The sequence below is a fragment of the Sapajus apella genome, unplaced genomic scaffold (assembly GCF_009761245.1).
Source record: "Sapajus apella isolate SASKATOON/1434 unplaced genomic scaffold, GSC_monkey_1.0 scaffold89, whole genome shotgun sequence".
In the NCBI taxonomy this organism is placed as follows: domain Eukaryota; kingdom Metazoa; phylum Chordata; class Mammalia; order Primates; family Cebidae; genus Sapajus; species Sapajus apella.
In genome coordinates, this window is record NW_022437029.1 from 1,963,449 (window position 1) to 1,989,615 (window position 26,167).

At 49.2% G+C, this 26,167-nt stretch overlaps 1 protein-coding gene across 18 annotated transcripts in view; it reads left to right on the forward strand.

Moving 5' to 3' along the window:
- The window catches only part of INPP4A (inositol polyphosphate-4-phosphatase type I A), a 158,748-nt gene that overhangs the window by 112,815 nt on the left and 19,766 nt on the right, over nucleotides 1–26,167 (forward strand). For 11 of the 18 annotated variants that reach the window (XM_032255365.1, XM_032255374.1, XM_032255369.1 and 8 more), the window contains 10 exons: nucleotides 3,668–3,851; nucleotides 5,214–5,432; nucleotides 6,494–6,749; nucleotides 10,721–10,753; nucleotides 14,980–15,152; nucleotides 16,147–16,270; nucleotides 17,153–17,279; nucleotides 17,541–17,681; nucleotides 20,059–20,156; nucleotides 24,220–24,332. In XM_032255365.1, the coding sequence (XP_032111256.1) occupies nucleotides 3,668–3,851; nucleotides 5,214–5,432; nucleotides 6,494–6,749; nucleotides 10,721–10,753; nucleotides 14,980–15,152; nucleotides 16,147–16,270; nucleotides 17,153–17,279; nucleotides 17,541–17,681; nucleotides 20,059–20,156; nucleotides 24,220–24,332 (1,468 nt within the window). The remainder of the gene's footprint in view (nucleotides 1–3,667; nucleotides 3,852–5,213; nucleotides 5,433–6,493; nucleotides 6,750–10,720; nucleotides 10,754–14,979; nucleotides 15,153–16,146; nucleotides 16,271–17,152; nucleotides 17,280–17,540; nucleotides 17,682–20,058; nucleotides 20,157–24,219; nucleotides 24,333–26,167) is intronic. The other 7 variants (XM_032255377.1, XM_032255380.1, XM_032255378.1 and 4 more) reach the window with 2 other exon arrangements.

Consider the following 26,167-nt stretch of genomic DNA (forward strand, 5'->3'; position numbering starts at 1 on the left):
GGGTCTCACCCTCATGCAGAGAAAGCTTGTGCCATCCCCACCCCGCCTCGTGCCGGCTTCCCACGGTGCTGCCATGGTTCCTAGTTACACACCTCGTAGACAGTTCTCTCTTCCAACTGCAATGTTCTTTAATAATGAATAGCCAATCTCCAGTCTGCCGTTTTACCTTTAAAACTTGGCAGCTGGGTGTTGCTATGCTCACTCTGAGAAAGGACCTAGTTCTCCTTCTCTCAGGAAGAGGAAGGGCCTGACCCAGGAAGCCACTGGGTGCTGGGTTCTCACGTCAGCCTCTGGGTGCAGCTGGGAACTCCTTTCTGTCTTCTTATACAGGAATCCTTGTGGCTTTCCAGTTTTCACTTCACTATTACCTCTAGTATGAATGAAGCCAGCCTACATCTTCATGATACTCATTAATTTATGCAGATTTTAATAACACTGTTACTGGGGTCAGTTTTAACCCTCAGGGTGGGTGCAAACCAAGATTTAATACAACTGAGTGACTTTTTCCACCAGATAATTAGATGGCAGTTAGAAACCTCGGTGTCTGCTGCCTGGGCTTCCTTACTGCTGCCCCAGGCCCATAACATGGACTCTACAGTGGTGCTTTATTCAGAGGCACCTTTAGCCCCTCAAGAAATGCTGCTGCCTCAGAGCCTGAGACCCATGGGGCTGAGGCATCTCAGATTCCCCCTGGGGGTCCTTTTCCCTGGGGGTACTTTAGGTACAAGGGAGGGAGGAGGGCATCTAGGGATGGTTGCTGCTGCTGCACCTGCCTCTCTAATGGAGGAGACCCATGCTACTTCTGTGGAAGTGGCCTCTCAGCCTCCCCTCCCTGACTTTTCTCTACTGGGGCCTCTTTCAAGGCCTGATCTTTCCCATAACGAGACAAATAAAGTACTTGGGGGTTGAGTCTAGGGGTGCAGAAGAAGGGGAATGAAAGGGGAGAGCCAAAGGCCCAGCTGCCCCCAAGGCCTGCTCCTTGGTAAATCCCAACCCAGGTGTTTCGGGTTGACCTTTGTTCCTGGGGAACTTTCTTAGTTCCTGAGTTCCCTCTGAGGACCCTCCATAGCCCAATCTGGGCCTGGTTACCCCTTCCCCCTCTGCTCCCTGCTCCCCATATACAAGACTGTCCCTGAAGCGGGGAGGAAATGGAGTGGGGAGGGTTATAAGCAGAAGGAGTGTCCCTGCCTGGAGACTGTGAGAGACTAAACCCCAGGCGGAGAGGACGCAGCCTCCCAATCCTCCTGCCTTTACAGAACCCAGCTCCAGGGAGCTCAGCCTCTGCAGAGGTGATCCTGCTCTTCTAATATTCAGAGTGGCTGTTGCTGCATAGTTACCAGTGGTTCCTGGCCAGTGCTACAAGACCTTATGCACTTGTGGCATCTTCAGTTTAGCCCATAACTCCAGCTCTGGGTAGGTCCAGGTCTGGGGTAGGGGCCTAATGCAAAGTCCAAGGGCCATACCTAGGAGACTGCCTTTTGGGGCTGCCCTGGGCTTCATGTCTACACCTCCATCCTACCGCCTTCATATGGCCTCCTGGTTTTTAAAACTAGGTAGTTGAGCACACATACTTGTATTTTCCTCATCATCTTAAACAACACCTCTTTGAAATTTGCCTTTTGTTGCCCCTGCCATGTATGTCCCATGCATGAGTCCCAGGTACCATCATTAAACATGACTTATGAGAACACAGGGCAAGTATAGGGTGGTGCTTTTCTCTTGGCCTGGGCAGAGGGTATATATTTGTTGAAGAATACACAGTCACCTTTTTAAACAGTAGTAGATCTACATACAGCACATTTTACATAAGTTCTCTAAATATTGGGGACCTGGGAAAATTCCTCCCCCCTCCCCACTTTTTTTGGAGCCTGGGTCTTGCTCTGTCACCCAGGCTGGAGTACATTGGCACCATCATAACTCACTGTAGCCTCAAACTCCTGGGCTCAGTTGACCATCCTGCCTCAGACTCCTAAGTAGCTGGAACCACAAGTATAAGTTACCATGCCTGGCTAATTTTTACATTTTTTGTAAAGATGGGGTCTCACTATGTTGCCCAGGCTAGTTTTGAACTCCTGGGCTCAAACAGTCCTTCCACCTTGGCCTACCAAAGTGCTGGAATTATAGGCTACCATGCTTGGCCGAATTGATTTTTTTAAATCCTATTTTGAGATGGTATTTTTAAGACGAAATGATCTTAGAAGGCAGCTATTCATTTGGAAGAGTGATTGCAGATTGGAAAGTAGTCGTGTGTATATTGTGCTGTGGAATGACTCCTGTTGTGCCCGCAGGCTTGATTGCGGTCTGCTGCATGGGCTTCTGGTACATCCATTGTTTTTTATTGTGGCGTGTGAGCCTGTTGTGGTGGTGTTTCTTTCTGGGGTGCTTTGGTTTTCGGTTTTTGCATGTTTGCCCCATAATCCAGCAAGGCAAGGGGCAATAGTGGTTTCGTGATGTCACACTTTGGGACTTCCCTGGAGAGGGGCCAATGGGGAAGGTTCTCAGCCCTGACCAAGGTGACCCTCATCTCCAGGGGAAGTGATGGAGGGTGTGGTGAGAGGTGCCCTCACTCCTCCTCTTTCTTGCTCTTCCCCAGAATTCAAAGGGCAGCCCTTTAGGGACCAGTCAGGACCCCTCATCCCATGAGAGAAGGGACACCCATTCCAGCCAGAGCCCACAGTTTCAAATTTTAGGAGGAGACCTCTGCATTCGTGGCTTGCACTTCTTCCTGCTTTCTTCAACTTCCTCATGGTCTGAAAAATAATTTTATAATATTGAATTGATTGGGATCCTGGCTAAGAGACATGCAATTTATCATCACTATTTAGTTGGACCCAACACACTGGTCAGCCCCCACAGCAAGGAGACTTGAAGTTGGTCCTTCAGTGCCTCTTGATTGTTCTGGGAGGGGCTGGGCTGTAGGCTTGATATCAGATCCCTAGACACACACGCTGCTTGGTGGTGAAGAGGTGGGAAGGAGGGAAAGCGAAAGTTTCAAAGCCACTGAGGAGTCTGGCTTCACCTCTGGATTGCCACATTCTCCACTTTCTCTTCATTTGATGGTTATTTTTCAAAGTAGGGAAGTCCTAGAGCGAAGGAAAGGGAAAGGAAACCCAATTTTCTAGGGACTACTGGGGTCAGAAGTGAGAGGAAGAACAAAGATGGGTGTGTTTACAAGGAGCTTGAATTCCTGATTGACCAAATGAAGAAATAGGTTTTGGTTGTTTGGGGACAAAGGCCAACACCCACTGCAGTCTCTGCTACACTGTGATAACCCGACCTCTTCTGTAAAGGGCCTCCATGTCTCCACTTAAGGACTGCTTATAAGTTAATACATGAGGTTCTGAGGTGAAAGCTTACGATCATTTGGGTGATTATGAGATATGATTGTTCAATACCTGTCACACATTTAAATATACAAGTAAAAATACAGGTACGTGCAAATACAGCCGAAAGACCGAGTCATAGTTTAATATTTCAAGCTTCTGCCACATAGCCAGAAAGAATCTCGTAAGATATACTTTGCTTATCAACAACTAGAGTAACCTAGGAGAACATCCCTGAGTCATAGAACACTTCATCTTAGGGTTAATTGTGGCTGGGGTTGGGATGATGCTGTCATCCTTTTCAGATTCTGGAGAATCCCTTAGAATCTGTTCTTACTTTTCAGTACATCTTCTGGCTGCCAGTCCATAATCTACATACCACAGGATGTCGTCAGAGCCAAGGAGATCATTGCCCAGATCAACACCCTGAAAACCCAAGTTAGTTACTACGCAGAGCGGCTCTCAAGGGCAGCCAAGGACAGGTCTGCCACTGGCCTTGAGAGGACACTCGCCATCTTGGCAGACAAGGTAGGAGGGGTGCCCTGTTGCATGTGGACTGCGGAGTTTCCTTGAGTTTCTGGAAGCCACTGGGCAGCCCAGGTATATCTAAGGTGGTCCACAAAGAGAGTGACATTGGGATGACTTTGAAGGTCTACCTTACGTCTATTTCCCACAAAGGCCCAGGGAGGTTTCATGATTTGTCCACAGAGCTGGACAGGCCAAGGGCAGAGCCCAGGGCTCATGACTCTTAGGTGCAGCTTCAGGTACATGTGCCCTTCAGCAAGTCCATAGGGCTCATTTTGTTGGGGCTGATACAGTTCCACTGCTTTCTCAGTAACAGCCTCACCAGCACTTTTTTTTTTTTTTTGCCACAGTTCTATTGTAGTTGAATTTGAAAACAGAAACTGAGCTATCATACAGACATGAGATAAGAACAATATAATTTTACTTGCTTATGTATAGTCAGTAAACCAGCTTCTACTTAGCCATAACTTGATCCTGATTTAAAAAAATATAAGTATTAATTCATACTGAGGAAGTGGCTGTATCAGATCCTTTTGATGGATAATGCTTTTTCCCATTACTCAGTCTCCCTCTCAGTGCACAAACACACGCTCACACACACACACACACACACATACAGATTCCAACTACACCTCCTCACTGACACTTTGCTGTTGAGCTGCTGTTCTTGACCAGAATGTGTTATATCCTTCACATGTGTTCATACAACATAAAATGTTCACACAGCATAAATGATCAGGACACCTTCATGGCCTGGTGGACAGAGAGCATAAAGAGTGAGAGGTGGGGATTAGATCTACTGAAAAGGAAAGATGTAGTTGTCAGCAGTAACATTATGAACCACAGATCCTGTGTTGCATGCAGAATTCTCCAAAACCAAACATGTGCCACGAATCCAGCTACCCAGAGCCCAGAACTTGAGCTATTAGATCCTGAGGAGCAAAAGATAAGACTTCCACAGTTGAACCAAAGTAAGGCCTAAACCCTGGACACTTGCACCCTGGAAGGTGGAGGACAGGCCAGGAAGTCTGTCAAAGCTGGGGCAGTGAGCTGTCTCTGTAGGCCCCTTCCCTAGCAATCACAGGTCAGAGGCAGGCAGGGATCAGAGGATATCAGAGGTTTCTCAGCCTCCTCTCCTCTTCCTTGGTAGGAAATTCTTGCTAAGATTCAGCCCAAGTGGGCCACATGGTAGTCTTTGTATTTAGACATCCTGAGGGATGCAGCCCTTCAGTTGCTTTACCCTATGGAGAAAGGCAGAGGGATGCATTGCTGGGCCTTAGGCCCATTCTCCATTTCTGAGATAAGGCAGGGGCCTCCCCAGCCCCTGGCCTGGACTCAGCAGCCTTGGTTTACATACACCTGCAGACACGGCAGCTGGTCACGGTCTGCGACTGCAAGCTGCTGGCCAACTCCATCCATGGGCTGAATGCCGCGCGGCCTGACTACATTGCCTCCAAGGCCTCCCCCACCTCGACTGAGGAGGAGCAGGTGATGCTTAGAAATGACCAGGACACCCTCATGGCCCGGTGGACGGGGAGAAACAGCCGATCTTCCCTGCAGGTGGACTGGCACGAGGAGGAGTGGGTGAGTCTGCTGCTGTGGCTGTCATCCCACTGCTGGACGTGGGTTGGAAACCACAAAGACTGTTGCCAGTCTCTGCCTCTTCAAGGTGCCTCAAGATTTGGCTGCTGTGAACAAACCCCAGGTTTCCTTCCTGTATGGCTCCTTGGCTCATGATGCAGGGAGGGAGACTATTTTCAAACCCTTGTGTCCAGATTGGGGCAGGTCTGTGCTGGAGGCAGGGCCAGTCTCAGACCTGGATGGAGAGAAAGAGAAGTGGGTTTTCCTTCTGAGCCTTTGCCCTGTTGGAGATCTTCTCTCCTTCCCCTGCTGCCTGTGCCTTCTGTGGCCTTGGAGTGCTTGAGAGCAGTCAGCCCTCTCTTGCTTCCTCAGTGCTCTGTGTGCTGTTAGATTTTCCAGGGCTATGTGTATTTGGGGATGTGGGAGCTCGGTGCTGGGGCAAGTGGGTGTGGATTTTGAAGCTGCTTGCCCTGACATTACATCACATTATTGTGCCTCACAGAATTGGCACTGGGAGAGGTTCTGTGTTTCTTGAGGGAGTGACACATTGTACAACTTGTTTTTGCCATTTATTGGGACTACTGCTTACAGGCATTGTCCTGCAAGTACTGAACTATTAATCAGCAGCAAAGTGCCTTCCTATAGGCTGTGTGTGTTTCTGCAAATCATTCCCAGACGCCCCTCACCTCCTCCCCACCTCTCCTATCCCAAATTTCCATTCCCTTCCATCAAAGGGGAGGCCTCCATCCTGTCTGCGTGTGATAGTTGTAGGAGGTCTGCAGTGCCCTTCAGGCAGTGCTGGAGCCACACCTAGCCTCCAGAAGAGTCACTAGCAAACAGATCCCAAACTCTAAAAACAGTGGCCGCAGGACATTGATTCCTCATTGAAAAGCAAATAAAACTTTAATGGGGAATTAAGAATCATCTTTATATTTCTAAACTTTGAGATATTTTAGTAAGTGTGGAAGCCTAGGGCAGCGGATCCATGGAGGGCGATTTGTTTGTGTTCTGTTTGTGTTTCTGTTTGGGAAAGCTGACCCACACAAGCCTCTTTGATTTGGAAGGAGAAAGTGTGGCTGAATGTGGACAAGAGCCTGGAGTGCATCATTCAGCGTGTGGACAAGCTGTTGCAGAAGGAGCGGCTGCATGGCGAGGGCTGTGAGGATGTTTTCCCCTGTGCAGGAAGCTGTACTAGCAAGAAAGGTAACCGGGACAACCACGCCTACTGGATCAGACCAGAAGACCCCTTCTGTGATGTCCCCTCCTCGTCATGCCCCTCCACCATGCCCTCCGCTGCATGCCATCCTCACCTGACCACACGTGCGTATGCATCCATGCTTCCTCCACGCTGCCTTCACTTCACTCTGTGCTGCTTCCGTTTGTCTGTGTCTCTGACTCCATGCCCTCCTCTCCCATGCAGACTGCAGGGAGGGCTGCCAGGTGGAGCAGGGGCATCCCAGTGCCTGGAGCATTGGGCAGTGAGAGTAGACTCGGTGGTTGACTTTCCATGTAACTGGAGCCTGTGTGTGATTCTGTATCTCTGCCAGTCAGAATCTCAGGGTGCTCCTGGGACACATTACCATGGCTGTAAGGGTTGGGCTCCTGGGCCTTTCAGGTTTGTAAAGCAATCCGAGAACCTGAAGGAGGCCAGGTTGCAGATGCTTTTCTGATGTGATTGTCTATGGCATTAGGAATTGATAGAATGAAAGGGAAAGGGGAATTGTGCAGGGACACAGCTGGATGAGAGATATTGGCTCTCATCCAGTGGACATGTCTAAAAGCTGGTTGGCATTGGCTGAGCACTCTTATCCAGCAGAGGAATGTTGCCTTGGGACTTGGTAACACAGTCAGAGAGTGGGACCCTGTTCCTGGGCTTCTGGTGGGCTGAGTCGGGGTAGTTTGGCAGGACCCTTCAGGGTAGGACATTGGCATGAAGCAGCACACTTCTGAACAGTCTCATGTCTGCAGAGACACAGCATACCAGGACACTGTCAGAAAGATGGCCTCAAAGCTGGGAAATGGGTGCTTTCTAATAAGCGGGTCCTTGGTCCCTGCAACTAAGGTGCTCCCGCCTTTTCCCATAAGAGCTGGAGAGTTACAGGCTAGGCAGATGAGACTTGCCCGCAGACCTAGTTTCTGCCTCCTTTTTGTTCTCCTGTGGGAGTTTTAAGCCATAGTGGGTAAGGCCCAGATGTGCTGGGATTAGGCGTCATGTGATGAGGGCTTTTAAATTCTGAATTGGGGAACTTCCATTCAAGATGTAAGCGTGCTTCTTGGTCAGAGCCTCTTGGCAAATCCCCCATCAGGTTATAAGATGCCCTTCGCCTCTTTACTCTGCCTGCAGTCTGTTTCCAGGGCACTGTCTCACTTGAGCCTCTGTCTCGACAGTTGTCACGTCACCCATCTCTCCATCTATGAGGGATTATAGTTTCACTTCCCCACACCTGTGATTGGTTCATGGAACTGTTTTGTCTCTATTCTTGTTCTCTTTTTTATGTAAATCATGTTCCTTTTTAAAATTTTCAGAAAGTTCGTTATTTGTCTTTTTGCTTTATTATCTTGTTTGTGATTTTGCATTTTTCTGCAGATATGAAAAGAGTAATTTATTGGCTGTTTTAAATGTGAGAGCTAGTTTATTTCATCAGATGGGATTATATCCCTAACTTAAGTGTCATATTTTTTTCTAGGCACATCCTGTATTGTTTAAATATAGATACATTTTTATTCAGTTTTAAAGTTATTTAAATGAGCATTTATGTATGCTATTTAGGGTTTGACTTGTGTGTGTGCCATAAAAATCAGCTGTTATAATAATGAGAATGTGAAACTTACATTTGAGAGAGTCTAACTCTGCTGATCAGTACTCAGAGAAACATGAAACCATATGCCACCAAATTATCTGTGGACAGTCCTTAATTTAAACATCTTTAGCATAGCCAGGAAGCTGTTCAGTCCTCAGTTAAGCAGGAGGATCAGAAAGAACCAGACAGCGAGCTGTATCTTTTGGTGAGTCTTGTCCGCAGTGCCATGCCTTGGGTATGTCATGACTTTTTATACCATTCCAAGTTACTGGAGCCATTGTTTTGGCTTAATGAGCAAGTATGTTCACACCAACATATTTATTATATAAGAATAACTCTGTACTGCTCCAAAAGGCATCATCACTTTTCATTCCAGTTCTCTACCCTGTCCTAGGTCCTTGGTTTTATTTTTCACCAAGGAGCTACCCTGCCTCAGAGCTGCCCAGCCCTGATCAGAGAGCCCTGTCTGGCAGGTGAGGGTCACCCAGGGCCAAAGCTTGGTTGGGGACTCACTGACAAGTCCCTGCCAGCCAAAACCACAGAGGCTTCTCAGACTTCCCTCTTTCTCATCTCTCCAAAAGTCTCCCGCACCCCTCCACCCCCGCCTGCCACGGCGCACCGCCATTGCCCCACCAGGATTTGGTGGCTTCTACCCGCTTCTTCATGTACAGACTGTTGCTCTCCTCATACCCAGAGACACTCAGACCAAGTTTTTTTTAGTCTGGGGTCTGTGGGTACACCCCAGGTTCTTGTACCCCTTAAGTCCAGAGTGGTTATCTATCCTTAACTCCATGACCTAAGACAAGTTACAAGCCATTATTCTAAGAGTACCAGAGAAGACCCGCTCTTTCTCCCCTTGGCTTAAAAGATGAATTTAGCAAATTGGGTTTAATTGCTGATGCCTTCACAGGAATGGTCCCAAACCAACTGTTTGGGATAACCACAGAAGCTCATAAAACAGGCTCCTAGACCTTCCTCCTCTTTCACAGACTCAGAATCCTAGAAGAGGAGTTGTGGGGAGGCAAAAATCTGTATTTTTTCAAGGCCTTGCATAACCTGATTAGCAGACCATTATGTAAGTGCCATGATTCTGAATCACTCAACACTACTGTGGGTTTCTGTCTTTGTTAGCAAGATGGTCTCAGGTATCTGGGTTCTTTTTGTTTGTTTGTTTTGTTTTGAGATGGAGTTTCGCTCTTGTTGCCCATGCTGGAGTACAGTGGCACGACCTCAGCTCACCGCAACCTCCACCTCCCAGGTTCAAGTGATTCTCCTGCTTCAGCCTCCCAAGTAGCTGGGATTACAGTCATGTGCCAGCATACCCGGCTAGTTTTGTATTTTTTAGTAGAGATTGGGTTGCTCTATGTTGGTCAGGCTGGTCTCAAACTCCCGACCTCAGAAGATCCACTTGCCTCAGCCTCCCAAAGTGCTGGGATTACAGGTGTGAGCCACTGTACCCAGCTAGGGTATCTGGGTTCTAATGAAGAGGTCGAACTCTTGAACTTACAGATGACTTTGTATTCTCTTTCCCCTTTGCCAATTTGAAAAGTCACTTCCAAAAACAATTAAAGAGGAAGGATCCTTTGCCCCTTCTTTACAACCTAGGTTGTAAAATCCCCATAAAGCTGGTTCCAGCTGTTCTTGGGGATCTGAGACCACCTCATCTCCACATCCTGAAGACATTCTTTGAACTGAAAAGCTCAGACATAAAGTAACATAAACGTTTTCTTCCATGATTCTTTTATCAAACTTGTTTTCTGTTAGATGTTGCACCCAGTTAACTTGAAATTTTAGTTTTTAAGGGAATAGAAAATTGAAATAAGCACATCCCAGTGTGACTTAGTATAGGTGAAATGGAATCAAAATTGGTATTCTTTGAGGACCTGAAGGGACATTCTAATTGGAGACTACCCCTAAATCACAAAACCTAACATTTGATTTAAATTTGGAAAATTGGCATAGATTTATTTTTTGGTGTACTGGTTTCATTCCTGGATCTTAACATTTTGGATCTCAGCAGTTGATGCAGAGCCCAGGCTTCCCCAGTAAATCAGAGCGGTAGGCCTGACTGGGGAACACTCCATGTACTGGTCAGTCTCTCTCCTTACAAGTTTGCTTCCAGATGCTGCAAGTCAAAGTGAGGCTCTGCCACTACAATGTGATTTATGTGGGTGCTTTTTTCTGTGGCATTTATCACATTGTAATAAGCTAGATCGCACATCCCGAAGAGCATTTTATGTTGAAGTATCAGCAACATGAATGTTTAAGCTGGGGAATCGATCATTGTTTATCACTGAGAGGGTTTGGTTGCCTCGGAGCAGCCGGAGTACTTTCATGAGCCTTCTTGGGGAAGAGGCAGCCAGGCACCCAGACCTCTTCTCTGTTTGTTAGCCACCTTACTGCAAGCTGCTGATGCAGCTGCTCTGAGACTGAGTTGCTTGGTTTGAACTGTGTGCTTAATCATCCATGTCGCCCTCCATTTCTGTGCAGATTGCAGTCCCCCTCCTGAAGAGTCCAGCCCAGGTACGTGGTTTCCGTTCAAGGCTCCTGCCGATGCCCTTTTAATTAATACTCAGGTAGTGTTTTGTAGCTAAATTACCAAAGATTGCCTTATGGTCCCAGAGATGGGAAAGTATTCCAGGACCTCCTTCATTGTGAGGCATATAACACTTCTCGCAGGTTTGATGAGGGACCAGTTTGGCTGAGGAAATTGTGGCCTGAGGCAGACCTACCACATGTATTTGTTTTACTCTTACATTCTAAAGCCTTTCTAGATGAGTGCATTGGGCTTCCTGAGGTAGGGAGGTACACATTTGGACTTTCTGGGTGCAGTTTTAGAATTTTTATCAGACATTGTGATGGGCCTCAGTTGGAGTTAGTGCCAGAAATGTAATCTCTTTGCTGCATTTGCATGTAGAAACCAGTGTTTACAGTTCTAGTTCAGGGGTTGGCAAGCTACAGCTCTGAGCTAAATCTTGTCTACAGCCTGCTCTTGTAAATCATGTTTTGTTGGAAACTAATCTTACCCACTTGTTAATGTATTGTCTATGGCTGCCTCTACAGCAATGCAAGAGTTGAGTTGGTTGCCGCAGAGAACCCATGGTCTTCAAAGCCTAAAATATTTACTGTATAGCTCTTTACAGAAAATGTGTGCTGACCCCTGATCTAGTTCATACTGAGTTTCCTGGGTATGGCTTGTGGTTTTGAGCATGAGTCCCCCAAAGAATATGATTTGACTTTCTTTTTCTGACATTCCAAAAATCAGCTGCATGGTCAGTCTATTGCTTGCATATTCTGACTGGTAATAAATATGACAGCAGGATACTTGCTTGATGTCTAGAATGCAGCGAGTCCATGACTGTGGGATTTACTAGGCTAATAAGCTATTCCTGTGCATTGCTGGTGAAGCCTGTCCACCCATACAGCCCTGTGAGTCAGCATACTATGGCGGCTCCTGGCAGCAACCCCAGGGCGCTCTTTGAAGTTAGCTCATTGGCAGGCTAATCTGATTGGACACATCATACTCTCCTAGGTTGCTTTCAAACCCTTTACAGTTTCTCTTTCCCAGAAAGTCAGTATTGCCTTGATCAGGCCTTGGTAGATGTACAAACAGTTGACCTTGGTCTCCTCCATTGCCTCTCCTGGGCCCATGCCTCATTCTCAGGCCTCCTCACCTGACCTCCATGGCTGGCCATTGCCTTCAGATCGAGCTGAGTGTTGCCTGAGCCTCAGCGGTGCTGAAGCCTGGGGCTACACGCAGCAGTTAGGACCAGAAGAGGGCTGGTGGTGTGTGCACCTACCCCCACAGAAGCTCAGGGAGTCTTCTCAGTTCTGGGCACCCGAGGGTTGCAGAACTAATGGGAAGTCTCGTGGGTCCCCGGACAGCACACAAGACTATGCCTGGCCGGTAGAGCCTTCTTTGTTGTGTGTCAGCTGGGCCATTTCTAGAAGCACTGATGGCTTTTCCATAGTTGATGCTGATGGACTAAAATGGCCCCTGCAAGGGGTTCTTTTGGCTTTTCCTGTAGAACTGCATTTAATATGGGCTACAACATATACACTTACAAAGACATACACACTCTCCCTTTCTCCCACCCCTACTAATGAGGGGAAAATGCAGAAGCAAAGTACAGATTTGAAAGTGCTCTTCAAAGTTATCTAAATTAGTATGACCCATGAATTCACTACCAGTCTGCAAACATTACAGGTTAGGAGCTAGATAAGGAACTTTCCACAAAAACATGGGTCAGTGATGTCACTCAGGACATTGTTCCATTGAGCTGATATTTTTTCATAGCAAAGCTGTCTCGGTGAAGGAAGCAGAGTATAAACCCTTCACTGAGTCCAGCGTCCCAGGTGCCTTTACTTCATTAGATCCTGGGTAGAAATAATGTTACTGCCCAAGAAATAAATTTTGTTTGACATTTTAAAAAATTGTTCCAGACATGTCTGAGCCTTCTCTGGGCAGATGCCACACTCAACTTCTACTAAGTTCCATATCTCCACTTTTCCAGGATAAACATCTTAGTGCTTTTTAGCCATTCTTCCTATACTACAATTTTTTTTTTTTTTTTTTTTTTTTTTGAGATGGAGCCTTGCTCTGTCACCAGGCTGGAGCACAGTGGCACAGTGTCAGCTCACTGCAACCTCCACCTCCTGGGTTCAAGCGATTCTTCCACCTCAGCCTCCCGAGTAGCTGGGACTACCAGCACGTGCCAAACACCCGGCTAATTTTTGTATTTTTAGTAGAGATGGGGTTTCACCATGTTGGCCAGGATGGTCTCAACCTCTTGACCTCACTATCCACCCACCTCAGTCTCCCAAAGTGCTGAGATTATAGGCATGAGCCACCGTGCCCGGCCTACTACATTTTTTTTTTTTTTTTTCATTTTTTTCCTAATGTAGCAAAGCAATCATTCTTATAGGAATTTAAAGAGAAATAGGCAAAGTGAAAAGGTTGTATGGAGAGAGCTTTCTTAGTCAAGTAAGACCACTTGTATATTTTGATCATTTTCAGATTAAAATAATCATGATTTTTCATGGTATGCATGATAGCTAGAAAAGCCAAGTAAAATTGACAACATTTGCTTTAAGAGCATGTACTTCTTAGTGAAGCGTAGTCTTAATGACTGCCTACCTTTCCCCAAATTGTTTGGCTACAAAAACCTGCTTGCCATTGGCATTTTTGACGGGCACTTCAAAAATTGGCATACATTCAACAGAATTCTTCAAAGAAACAAAAACACGGTCTCTGAGAACTTCGTGGAGGAAAGAGACTCGGACATTATCTAGTGCCTCTCTCTCGTTTTATAAAAAAGGACCCACATGGCTGAGGGGTCGAGAACCTTGTCTGTGGTCACCACTGCTCAGCAGTGGCTGGGGCCAGGACCCAACATTTTCTACCTCTCAGTCCAGTATTCTTCGTCACCATGATTCATTTGCTAAGACCTCGCTGCTGTGGGCTTTCTAAATTTAAGCCTGCCTTTTTCATTACAGTTACAAATCCTGTCCACAAACAGTTAGTGTGCCTGCATGTACAGTTAGGTCACCTCCAACTTCTGAGCTGCTACGTGTACTTCAAAATTTGCATTAACCAAACACTGTAGGGAATTCTTTTGCATGTTTCATGTATTTCTTTAGGTTTGTTTCTCAGTGAAGTGCTAACCATTTAGCTTGAGAGAACAGAGCCAAGCTGCCCTTCTCTCAGTCTCTGAGATTCTGTTTGTCTAAGACAGAGGTTACCCTCTAGCAGCCGCACAGCTCCCACAGCCCATGGCCTTCTTGAGTGCCATGATGTGGGCTGGTGCATACTGTGGCTCAAACCCTCACCCTGAGGGCGTGCACTGCCCAGGCTTCACTCCACAGCTTCTCACCATGTTTGGTGTGGTGGATTCACTGAGTGATGATGATCAAATGCCTATTTCTGGTCTTAGTGACCTGTTACAAATATAACCTTAATGAGAGCCTGTCTTCTCTTTTAAATGTCTTCTAAATAGGAAGGAAAAAGAGTCAAAACCCAAAATATCATTCACCCTGTTTTTCTCCTTTGAGGTTCTATTTTTAAAACGTTGTTTTGGTACAGGGTCAAAGTTTCCCTATATTCCTAAAAGAAAACTAAGCTAAAAGAAAAAAATAGCACTGTGGAAGGAAGGTGGGGGCACGGAAAAAGTGAGTGCAAGAAGGGGCCGTCCTGAGGGCTGAAAACTCGGGAGCTGTGAGGAATAGTCCTCCTCCAGGTGTGCAAGATGAGAATTGAACACAGTTGCACACAAGACTGGGCAAGGGCAGAGAAGCCTCTGACTTGACTTCATACCCGGGTCAAGAGAAGGGAGCTTAGAGAATCTTTTGGTGTCCTTCCTCTCCGGGTTGAGGTGCTACAGTGCTGTGGAAGGAGATGGGTCTCTGTGGACAGAAGCATTTTCTGACTTTGTCATGACCCGCAGAAGCTTTTTTGTTATTTTTCTCCAGAGGCATTGTCTTGAGTATTTCTGTCCAGGGTCCCCAACAGGTTCCGGAGATCAGGCATGTGTTGGTGCTACCGGAGTAGAACTGATGTTTGAGTTTGCTGGAAAGAGCTAGGCTAGAGGGCTAGAGACTGGGTTGGTTCCACCCAGAGCTAGAAGATGGGGTGGAGATGGGGGAGTGGGAAGACTGCAGTGGTTAGGGGCCAAGTGACTTGTTAAATTGCCAGAACCTAATTCTTAAAATCTCGCTTTCTTACTGTGATGACCCCTTCACTTGTGCCCCAGGTGAATGGAGTGAAGCCCTTTACCCGCTGCTGACCACTCTCACTGACTGTGTGGCCATGATGAGTGACAAGGCCAAGAAGGCCATGGTATTCCTGCTCATGCAGGACAGCGCGCCCACCATAGCCACCTACCTGAGCCTGCAGTACCGCCGTGACGTGGTCTTCTGCCAGACTGTAAGCCCCGGGAACACCCCAAGGGAGGCCACGAGCACCTCTCAGCTCAGAAAAGACAGGCTTAGGAAGCCCTTCCCTCTTCGCTTCACTTGTAAAAAACCCCAGATGGCCATAATTCCTCCCGGTGGTTGCTTTAAAGGTTATTCAATAGAGAGGTCTAAATTTCAACATAGGCAGGAAAGCTACCCTGGCAGCCCATCCTTGCTTCTCCCAAGGAACTGGCACCTGCAGAGTCTGCCAATTTTGTGCCCAGGAGGTAGTGAGGGCATGAGTGGCGCAGGCTTCTTTGCTGCCTTTTGGTTTTTTACTGCACAGGAATTTAGTGAAGGCAACATGGGTGTTTGCTGTCGGTGCAAACATTGTTCATGAAACAGTAGGTGCCTTAGTGCTGTGGCTTGTTACAAGACTCATTGTTGAGAGAAGTGAAGCCTTGAAATGAATGAAACAAATTTAATAGTTTCCAGTAATCAAATTGGTAAAATGAATAGTGATTGGGGGTTGGGCTGGTTCTCTGCAGGTTCCCCCACCCATCCTGGGGAGTCCTGTTTCATCCCCCAGAAAATCTCCCAGTAGGGAAACTTTTGAGTGACCCTCTTGTCTCTCACTTCTGTCTTTTGCTGCGGTTAACTCAGTTTCCAGCTAGGGGTGGTATGGCTCTATGAGTAGATAGACCCTTTCACGTGAGTAATTAATTATGGGCTTCCACAACGTTCCAGCTCAGAAATAACCCCAAGTATAGGTCAGGTCAGAAGCTGAGCCAAAACCACACTCACTTTGGGAACGGCAGAAGTAGCAAGCCCAGAGTGTCAGGTGTCTTCCCAAGGCCAGGGCATGCCCCATCTGGGCTTCCAGAGGGACAACAGGTGCCCCGGAAGCCCCTGTGAGCAGTGGCAGCAGAGGGAGGTGGGTGGGTGGGGTGGGGCTGTGCATGATCTGACTGCCATTTGGTGAGCAGGCATCTGACCCTGAACCACTTCACCCCATGCTCCCACAGCTGACTGCCCTCATCTGCGGCTTCATCATCAAGCTGAGGAACTGCCTGCATGACGATGGCTTCCTGCGGCAGCTGTACACCATTGGGCTGCTGGCCCAGTTCGAGAGCCTGCTGAGCACCTACGGTGAGGCACCCGGGTCAGGAGTGGGAGCCCCACTTGGTGTGTGGTTTCTATCCTTTCTTGCTAGGTATTTTTCTCACTATACCAGTAATGTGTGCTGATTGAAATAAATCCAAAATATATGACAATGGGCCAGATGGCAGTCCCGGCAGTTAGACACACACACACACACACCTTGGTTTGGCTTGCTGTTGTTTCTGGTTGAGGATGGATGCTAATTACTAACCAGTAAACTTCCTGTTGAACATTGGGTTGTTTCTGAAACATCAGTGCAGCAGTGGCATCTGTGCACAAGGCACTTGTGGGCCTGTTTCTGCAGCTACTGAATGACTGGAAGGAGAGTTGCTGGGTCAGAGGGTAAAAATATTTTTAAATTCAATAGATATTTCCAGATTGCCCTCCAAAAAGGCTCTCTTCTTTCTACCCTTGTTTATTATTTATTCCTTCTGAGAAGATGATAGCAAGTATTTGTTAATCTTTGGAAATTGAGGACATCGAATAGATATCAAGCCCTGTGTTATGGGAGGGTCTAGCCACAGCAAAGCTGCTTTAGCATCTCTCTTTCTGTGTTTCAAGAGCTGGCTTTGTTTTCTGAGTTTATGTATTTCTGTATCCCTCTCTGCAGTCCTGTGCTTGCCCAAGAAAGGGTGGGAAATGATGGCGTGTGTTTCCACCAGCTGCATGTTTTGATGTGGCTATGGGATTTCAGTAGTGCTGTTGACTCACAGAGGGGCAAGTTGCAGGGGAAGAAGCTCCCCCTCCACCAGAGCCACACCTGGCACCCCTCCTGTTACAGCCAGGCCTGAGCTTGGCGCCTTCTGCCAAGACTCTGGGGAGAGTAGCAGGGCCCTCTGCTTGACAGCCCCGCCCATCTCTCATGTCCAGGTGAGGAGCTGGCAATGCTGGAGGACATGAGCCTTGGGATCATGGACTTAAGGAACGTGACCTTCAAAGTTACTCAGGCCACTTCCAGCGCCTCCGTGGACATGCTGCCCGTCATCACAGGAAATCGGTAGAGTGTTGGTTTAATTCTCTGAGCCAGAGAACAGTTTCCATGTTTGGTTATCTCAGGGAATGTGCTCTTACTTCTGAATTTTTTTAATCCTATTTCATTCTATTAAATGCTCTGATTACAGCCCCCTACTGCCACTCCCTTAAAGGTCTGTGGTTGGCAGTTTGGCCATCACTGAGCCAGAGGGCCAGCCCAGGCACTGTGGTCTGCTCGGTGGCCCTCTGGCTTCACACTGCTCTCCCTCTCTCTGCCTTTTTCCAGCGACGGGTTTAATGTGCGGGTCCCTCTGCCGGGCCCGCTGTTTGATGCCCTGCCCCGGGAGATCCAGAGCGGCATGCTGCTGCGGGTGCAACCCGTCCTCTTCAACGTGGGCATCAATGAGCAGCAGACGCTGGCTGAGAGGTGCGTGCTGGCCCCTTGGGGCTATGGGGGTGCAGCAGCCCTGGAGATGATGCAGAAAACGTACTTAGCCCTCTTCAGGCTCCAAGTGCTGGACAGATTTTGTCATCCTTCCTTCCTTTGGTTATGTGTACACATTTTCATCATGACCATGTACCTGACACTGAGGTGGTCCTTGTCCTCAGAGACTCAACTGATGGGAGAGAGAGACATGGATGTAATGATGAACACAGATACAGGGCATTGTGGGATTCCCGAGTAGGTCATTGAGCGAGGTCTAAGAGGTCTGTTGAAGGCTTCTTGGAGTTGCAGAGGATGGGGTTTTGAAGTATGAGTAGGAGTTAGATGATGAGATAAAGGGTAGAGGTATCAGATTAAGAAGACTGAACAATGGCCTAGTGGGGAAAAATAGCATGCAGGCCGGGGGCATCAAGTTCCAGGCAGGGATTGGCAGGTGGGGGTAGACAGGCTCTGTGTACCAGGCTGAGACTCATGTTTGAACCTAAAGGCTTACACCTTGTAAACTGCCTTCCAGGATCACTTGCCTCACTGCAGAGGGGAGTTGTGTATGCCTGTGTGTGTACATGTGTGTGAGGAGATAGGGTAGATTGGCTATATGTACCCTACACTGGCCTTCTACACTAGTAAAAGGGATATCTTAGACAATAAATGACAATACAGGAAACATTCTCATAAGATATCTGTTTAGACTAATCTACACACATCACATTATCTTCATGTGATGTGTGTAATATCTTAAAGTACTTTCCGTGAGGGAAATTTGGTCTCCAGAACAATATGCCATATTCCTGCTGGGCCTTCTGATGTCCAGCCCCAGTGGTTGATGTCCATTGACGCCTAGATGTAGAGTCATCCCAACTTGGGAAATATGCTGGGAGATGCTGAACTTTCAGTGGGGCAGGACACGATCAGATTTACTTTTAAATAGGTCATTTTGCTGTCATGTGCCGGGAGGAGATGAAGGGGACAAGTGTGAGGAGGAGGCTACTGACAGGAATCCAGACCAGAGGTGGGAACCTGGATCAGGGCCGGGGAAGTGTTGGTGTTCTGCAAAGGGGCAGGCTGGGGAACTGTTTAAGTGGTCAGTGGAAGGGTCTGGTCTTCAGTGGGGCTGAGGTTGATTGGTAGGAGAGTATACCAGACAGACCCAAACACTGAGCTCATAAACTAGCAGGAGGGTCATGTCCAGGGGCAGGTGGTGAGCTGGGTTTAGGCTGAGGGCCCAGAAAGCAAAGCCCCAAAGGTGTAAGCAGAGCTGGAGGAGCCTATGCCAGGGAGAGGTGCAGCCTCACTGGAGCCCCCGCAGGGAGATGGCCCAGGAAAGGTAGAATGATGGTGCCTGCATCCAATAGCTGCAGATCCCAGGGATTTGCAGGAGCAGTTTCTGGAGGGGGTTGAGGCAGGGCCAGGTGCAGTGAGCAGAAGGGAGGGTGGAGGATGCAACACAGAACAGAGATGATTTGCGAAGAGCAGGGTCTCTGCTTTATTCCTTCATTGGCCCAGATGTCGCTGGCATGCTGCGCTTGTTTATAAGCTGATGGGAGAGTCCTCAAAAGGGAGGCCACAGGCCCAGGGGCAGGGATGGCCCCCGAGGGAGCAGACGCCTAGAGAAAAGGCCATTGTGGGCACCAGGGTGGATGGGCTGGGACCCACAGGAGGGAGTCCTGCCCTCTGAGGGATGCTCTAGGGCCACAAAGAAGCTGATACTCAGAAGGGCCCTCAGCAGGGACGTGTGGGACTGCACTGGGGCCCAGGACCTGGACTTTAGAGGATGCATTTTCTAATGACCACCTCGTGCCTTCCTGGCAGGTGACATTCCACAGCCTTGTTTCTTAGGCATTTGGCACATGCTCGCTTGCAGCACACAGGTGTAATCAGGGTGAACTGCAACAATGAGGAAAGGGCAAGGGTTTCATGGTTAGTCCTGCAGGGACCGGCAGTCAGGCATGTTCATTCTGCAGATGGAGAGTGACTTCAGATTGGAATACAGGGCTGCAGCCTCACCTCCCAGCCATACCTCACTGCTGTCCCCCCTCCTAAGTGCCTCAGACAGGAGGAGATCAGGGACTCTGAGCCAAACGGCCATGGTGGGGCTCCTGCGCTGCACAGGATCTGTACCAGATTGTGGTCTGATCATTTCTCAGGCACGCCTGTAACAGTGACACGTGATTCCTGCCAATGAAATGTATTTAAACCGATCAGTTGCCTTTATGCTTGGAAGAAGGAGAGTGGCTTAGAATTTAGATATGCACAGTAAATGTTTGAGAGAGTCAGCATTGTTAGCTTTCATGCAGTTGTGTTCATGTTAGAAGAAAGTGACATATTAGCCAACTAATGGCATCCCTTATAACCTCCCAAGGTTTGGCGATACATCTTTACAAGAAGTCATCAATGTGGAGAGTTTGGTGCGGTTAAATTCCTACTTTGAGCAGTTTAAGGAAGTTTTGCCTGAGGATTGTAAGTATTTCTTCAGTCATGGTAGGTTTCACTTACTCATCTTTTTATCAGTTTGGATGTCTGAGCTCTGGCTTGCCATGCCTCTGTAAGTGCAGTCCCAGAGGGACTGGCAGTCAGATACTGTTCCTTCTCTCCCTAAACACACACATAGAAAGAGAAGCTTCCCTTAGCTGTGGTCCTCCTTCATCTCTTTGCTGTTGATTCTCTACTAGCCTGTGTGACATGGCTCCTTCCCATGCTGTCGTAGTCACTGACATTCAATGTGTTTGGTGGCACTCATCATGCACCTGCTGGTAGGGCTTGGGGGATCACAGGCAGGACTCACCCTTGGCCAGGTGTGCGGCCCATGCACCACCCTCTCTGGTGCTTAGAGAGGAAGATGTGGGGCCGACCTTGCTGCATGTTTGGGAGCAAGATGGCCCCATCTCGGCATCTCCTGGAAGCAGTGGAGATGCTGGCAGTAGTCTCTCTGCATGCCCCTCAGTGAAGACACTGCAGCAAGGGCTCTGCAGCCACAGAACTCGGGAACCCAGAGCTGCACTGCACTGTCTACATGTAGAATTCCCTCTCAAATTCAACCGAGTGAATGTTCCCTGAGGACCTGCTGTGTGTAAAGTGCTAGAAGATCCCATGACGAATGAAGGGTAGACCCTGCCTTGGAGAGAAAGCTGGTCCCAGAGTGCCCGCCTCTCTGTGCAGGCACTGCCGCAGCCACTAGGGGGCACCACACAGCCAAAGGTGTCGTCCCCACTGCGTTACACTACTGTCCTCTGATGGGGGTTTCCAAAGAGGAAACCCATGTTGGCTGGGCTTTGAATTGGGCAGGCTTCATCTGCATCCTGTACAGTAGACCTTAGAGTTTAGAGATAGTCAAACAGTCATGCTGGTGAAACTTCACAGGTCACAGATGTGCCAGGCACCGGGTTGGGCTCTATACACACTTCCACACTGAACCACAACAGCCCTATGGGTTGGTGTTAGGATCCATGTCCAGATGAAGAAAGGGGTGCCTGGCTCTGAAGCCCATGTGCTTGGATTGTGGCTGAAGCCAGCCTGCTAGGAGACACTGAAGCCAAACACTCGGGGCTGGGCCAGGGAGTCTGGCTTCAGTGGTGTTCAGCAGGGAAGCAGTGGGGAAAAAGCTGCCTCTTTGCAGGTTTATCTAACGAGTGTGTGATTGGCTTGGAAGAGGGGAGGCAAGCCACTGCTGGCCAGAGTGAGGCTGTGACACTTCAGATAAGATGTTGTTTCACTCTGACTCCAGCCTGGTAGTGACAGTGGGTGTGGAAAGAGGGACGAGCCATTAGGAGGGTTTGGGCTGAAGATGCGCTCCTCCGCGGCCACGTGCAAAACTGGGGAGATAAGGGCTTTGCCTGATGGGATAGCTGACGGATCTGGCGCTGGACGAGGATGCTGGAATTGGCAGTAGCAGCAAGGGCCACTGCACCGACGAGAGAGACACAGGGCTGCAGGGGAGGGTGAGCTCAGCACTGGCCCCAGCTGAGCTGATATGGGCAAATGACCCATGAGGAGTGCCGATGTGAAGCCACAGAGCGAGCCCTTTTATGGTTCAGGCCACTGAGTGGCAAGATGAGAAGGGACTGGAACAGCATCTGGAGGGGCCCTTGCTTCTAGGGACAGAGAGGAAAAAGGGACTCAACAGAAGGCCAGAGAGAGCATCACAGGCTAGCAGGAAGAAGGCAGGAGCCTGGAGGGTGTGGGGTGCTGCTGGACTCTGGATGTGTGGATGAGGAGCTGCTGGTGATCTCTCCCGGACAGTCTCACTGTGGTGGGGACTGGGCCGGGGGTCAAGGGGTGATGAAATGGCACTGCTTTTGAATGGACCACTCTGTCCCAAAGACTGTCAGTGACTTGAGGGATGGGGCAGTGGGCAGCTGGGACATACCTTGGAGATGCAGGGGACATGGGAGTGTTCAAAGGCCTGAGGGAAGGTACCAGAGAACTCACAGGACTGGAAGACATGAGAGGATGGCAGAGTCACAGACCAGGCCCTGGAGCGGGCAGGCAGAGGGTGCCTTTGCAGGGAGGGAAGGAAGGAATAGAGGAGATAGGGACACGAATGGAGGAAATACCGGGTGCTCAGGTTGGGTGGCCTCAGTTTCCTCAGTAAAACAGGTGTTCTTGTCCTGCTCAACATGAGAGGTGAGCATGAAACCGGGGCCTTGAGGGGAGTGGAGGTAACTGGCACAGATGCAGAGAGCCTGGAAACATACAGATGCCTGGGCCCTACTCCAGAGTGTGGTGGGCAGGGCCTGGGCATAACTCCCCAGGTGGTTCCCGTGTGCCACAGCTAGGGTGATAAACATGACATTAAGTCAAGGTCCTGCGAGGACTTGGCAGCTGAAGACCGTCAGTGCCGTGGACAGTGGAGCTGTTAAGAAGGTGTCCTTATCCTCTTCAGCAGGGATCGGAGTTAACACAGCATATTTGTCCACACTTGTTGCAAGCCGGACCCCCTACTACCCACTTTATGTGGATTCTCTAATCTGATCCCTGCAGCAGCCCTGGGAAATAGGCATCAGTTCCACACCCACTTGGCAGATGAGGAAACTGAGCCATGGAGGGAAAGTCTCCCCAGGAGCTGGGCCAAGCCCAGGCATCACCTTATCTTCTGATTGGTGTAGGGGAGAGGATGGGCCCACCCGCAGGGCTGGCCAGGGAGCCACAAAGTGAGCAGGGAGGGAGTAGGGGGCATGCACTGAGTCCGGGAGGAGTGGGAATGATGAGCAGCTGCAGTAAGTAGGAAGGGGGAATTTGTGCTCAGCGCCTTGGCAGCTGGGCAGTCCCCAGGGTCGGGAAGCCATAGACAGTGAAGGCCCAGGACAGGCGAGGCCTCTGGAAGCAGAGCAGCCAGGCTGGACCGCACAGGCAGGAGCCAGCTGACTGGACTATGACCCAGGAAGCTGGGGCAGAGGCAGCCAGGTACCCTTCCCCCCAGGAGGATGTCTGGTCTATGAGGCTGAGGAGATGGAGCCCACCAGCTGAATACCCCCAAACTTTGCATGGTTCCTCAGTGGACAGGTATTCATTAAAGTAGGCGCTGCAGGGACAGCCAGCAAGAAGCCACAGTGCAGATGTGAAGCCACAGGTGAGATGATGCTGTCTCCGCCAGAGGGCGAATGTCCTGACCCAGCTAGGCTCCCCACCTCTGGGGTCCCACAGCTTCCGTCTGGGCTGATGCTGGCTTTCTGTTTCTCTGTCTCTGCCCTGTCCCCTGACCGGTGTGGTGCAGAGCACTCAGCAGCAACGTGAAGTAATTAGCACACGACCTGTGTACACCAGGGCAAGGCTGTTTGGTGGAAACCAGGTGTGCAGTTAGATCCCAAATGCCATGTACTTAGTTTGGCTTTGGGGATTTCAGTGCTGTGGCTGTTTTACTTAGCCATGACCTTTAGACTCTTCTCTTTGTCTTTGGTAATCTCAGTGTTTGAAAATCCCAGAGTACCTTTTTTCTCAGTTTTGTCTGGGGTTTCTCGGTAAGGTGACTTGATGGATCTTCAGGCCCAAGGGATCCTGGAAGGGCCTGGAGACTGCCAGAGTTGAGGAGGAGCTGTTAGGATGTGCAAGCAGGGGCAGCGTGGGCCAAGGGCCCCCTGGAGGAGGCTGTGCTTTCCAGATCCCTCCCAAGGTTTCCAGGCCTGCTTGATGGCCCAGACCCACTGCACCAGTTTCCTCCACCCTGGGGAAGTTTCGAAGACCAGCTGGATCCCCCTCACTCCCTCCTAACTCCCTCATGTGGGAGGGGTGTGGGAGGCAATGGGTATTTACAAGAAGTCCTGTAGGTGATGTGGTGGCCATTCCCATCCCTCAGAAGAGCTGAAGGGAGATGAAGGAATTGTCCTTTGAAGGTAGCACTAAAAGAAATTAAGTGCTCACCACATCAGCAGCCAAGTCTTATCCCCAAACACCTCCATCCCTTCTTCAACTGGGAACTTGTCATTTTACCAGTTTGTGCCACAGCAGTTCACTTGGGTGGGCTCCCTCTGTCGGGGGTAGTTCCTGGGTGCAGCACCCACTCCCATGGACTCCTTTTCTCTTCCAGGCCTGCCTCGGTCTCGAAGTCAGACGTGCCTGCCAGAGCTGCTACGGTTTCTGGGTCAGAACGTGCATGCCCGGAAGAATAAGAACGTCGACATTCTCTGGCAAGCTGCTGAGGTACTGTTATAGAGAGGAAAGGGAGAAAAGGAGGCTATTGCTATGCCCACTACCAAAGGTCAGACAGGAACATTACAAAGTAGAATCTCAGGAGGGAGAGCAGATCTCTCTGTACTGGTAGAAGAAGGAATCGCTGAGTACATTCCAAAGCTCTGGAAGAGACTGAACAGTTCACAGAGTCCATTCCTTTGGGGCTGCCTGAATTCTGAAAAGCTTGATACAGTCCATCCGTTGAGGCATTTAGTAGCCAGGCTGATGACAGTTGTCACCCTCAGAAGCCTGGCAATCGATACCAGCTGAAACCCACTATGTACTGCATCTTTTAATAGGGTCAGAAGGAGGCCATGTGACCTTTCAGGTCTCTTTAAGCCATCTTTATTGTACATTGTGCTTCTGATCTCATTTTCCCAAGCACTTACCCTGCTCATATTTTCTTCTAAGTTTATATATACTTAGGATTCCAAGCTGCTGCTCTGAGCCTGGGTATCAGAGCAATTTCGTAGCTGGTTGTTCACTCACCCTTAAAGAGGGGTGAGGTTAATTCTTCTACACAGCAGCAAAACCTGCCCAGCACTGGAACTTGGGCACACATAGCCCCCAGTGGTGTTCCTGATCCCTGCCTCCGCCCTAGGAGAGGGATGGTGAACCCAAGAAGGAAGTGGTACTGCTCTGCCCACCGCACCTCGGCCACCGTGCCTCACTGCAGAGCCCGAGCAGCAGAGGGTCAGCCCTCCACAGCTTCCCTGAGCATCTCACTCTGAAGCATGCCTCTCCGTCTAGTCAGGAAGGTGCTCTCTCGGCCCCAAGTCTCTTCCACAGCAGCAGATGGTCCCAGCTGCTCACGGTGCTTGGCCGCCACTTCGGGTTGGTTATTAGTCCTATGTTCAAGCCTGGCTTCCTGAAGCCACACTTTTTGAACGTGCCCCACATTCTGGCTTTGTTAACAGTTGTGGCTGCTGATACCGTTCTGTTGAATTAAACTTTAAAGAGTGAACATTCCCCTGCATTTTTTCGAGTGCCTCAGCTGTTCAAACTTTGTCCTCATGGAAAGCATGGGATGCGTCAATCTGCAGGTCTCCCCACTCTGGGCCAGGCTGCCCTCTAAACATTTCATTATAACAGAACACATTTTGGAGCACCAAGTGACAGGAAGTTCGGCAGGTTTCTGCGGCCTCATTTTTCAGGTATCCTCTTGGTTTTGGGGCCTCATGTGGCATTGGGGGTCTCTGCAGCAGAGCAGAGGGGCTTACTACTTTTATTTTTTCTGGGGGGTTGCTAAACCTCCCTGCCCAGGCTGTGACAGCCTTTTACCTAAGTACCTTAAGAGATTTCATATGAAGAGCAAGCCTTTCCCACATAACATTGAAGAATACAGAGGGTGGCCAGGTGTGGTGGCTCACACCTGTAATCCCAGCACTTTGGAAGGCCGAGGCAGGTGAATCACCTGAGGTCAGGAGTTCAAGACCAGCCTGGCCAACATGGTGAAACTCCGTCTCTACTAAAAATACAAAACTTAGCCGGGCGTGGTGGTCGATACCTGTAATTTCAGCTACTTGGAGGCTGAGGCAGGAGAATCGCTTGAACCTGGGAGGTGGAGGTTGCAGTGAGCTGAGATTGCACCACTGCACTCCAGCCTGGGTGACAGAGCAAGACTCCATCTCAAAAAAGAAAAAATAAACAAAACCAAGCAAACAAACAACAACAACAACAAAAAGAATGCAGAGGGTGACACAGCTAGGTCTCTGAACAGTGGTGGGGATGTGTACTCTGATTCATTCTCCTTAGAATAAACACACAGGCAGCTTTACAGATGTGCGATGCAGAGACCTTGTGCA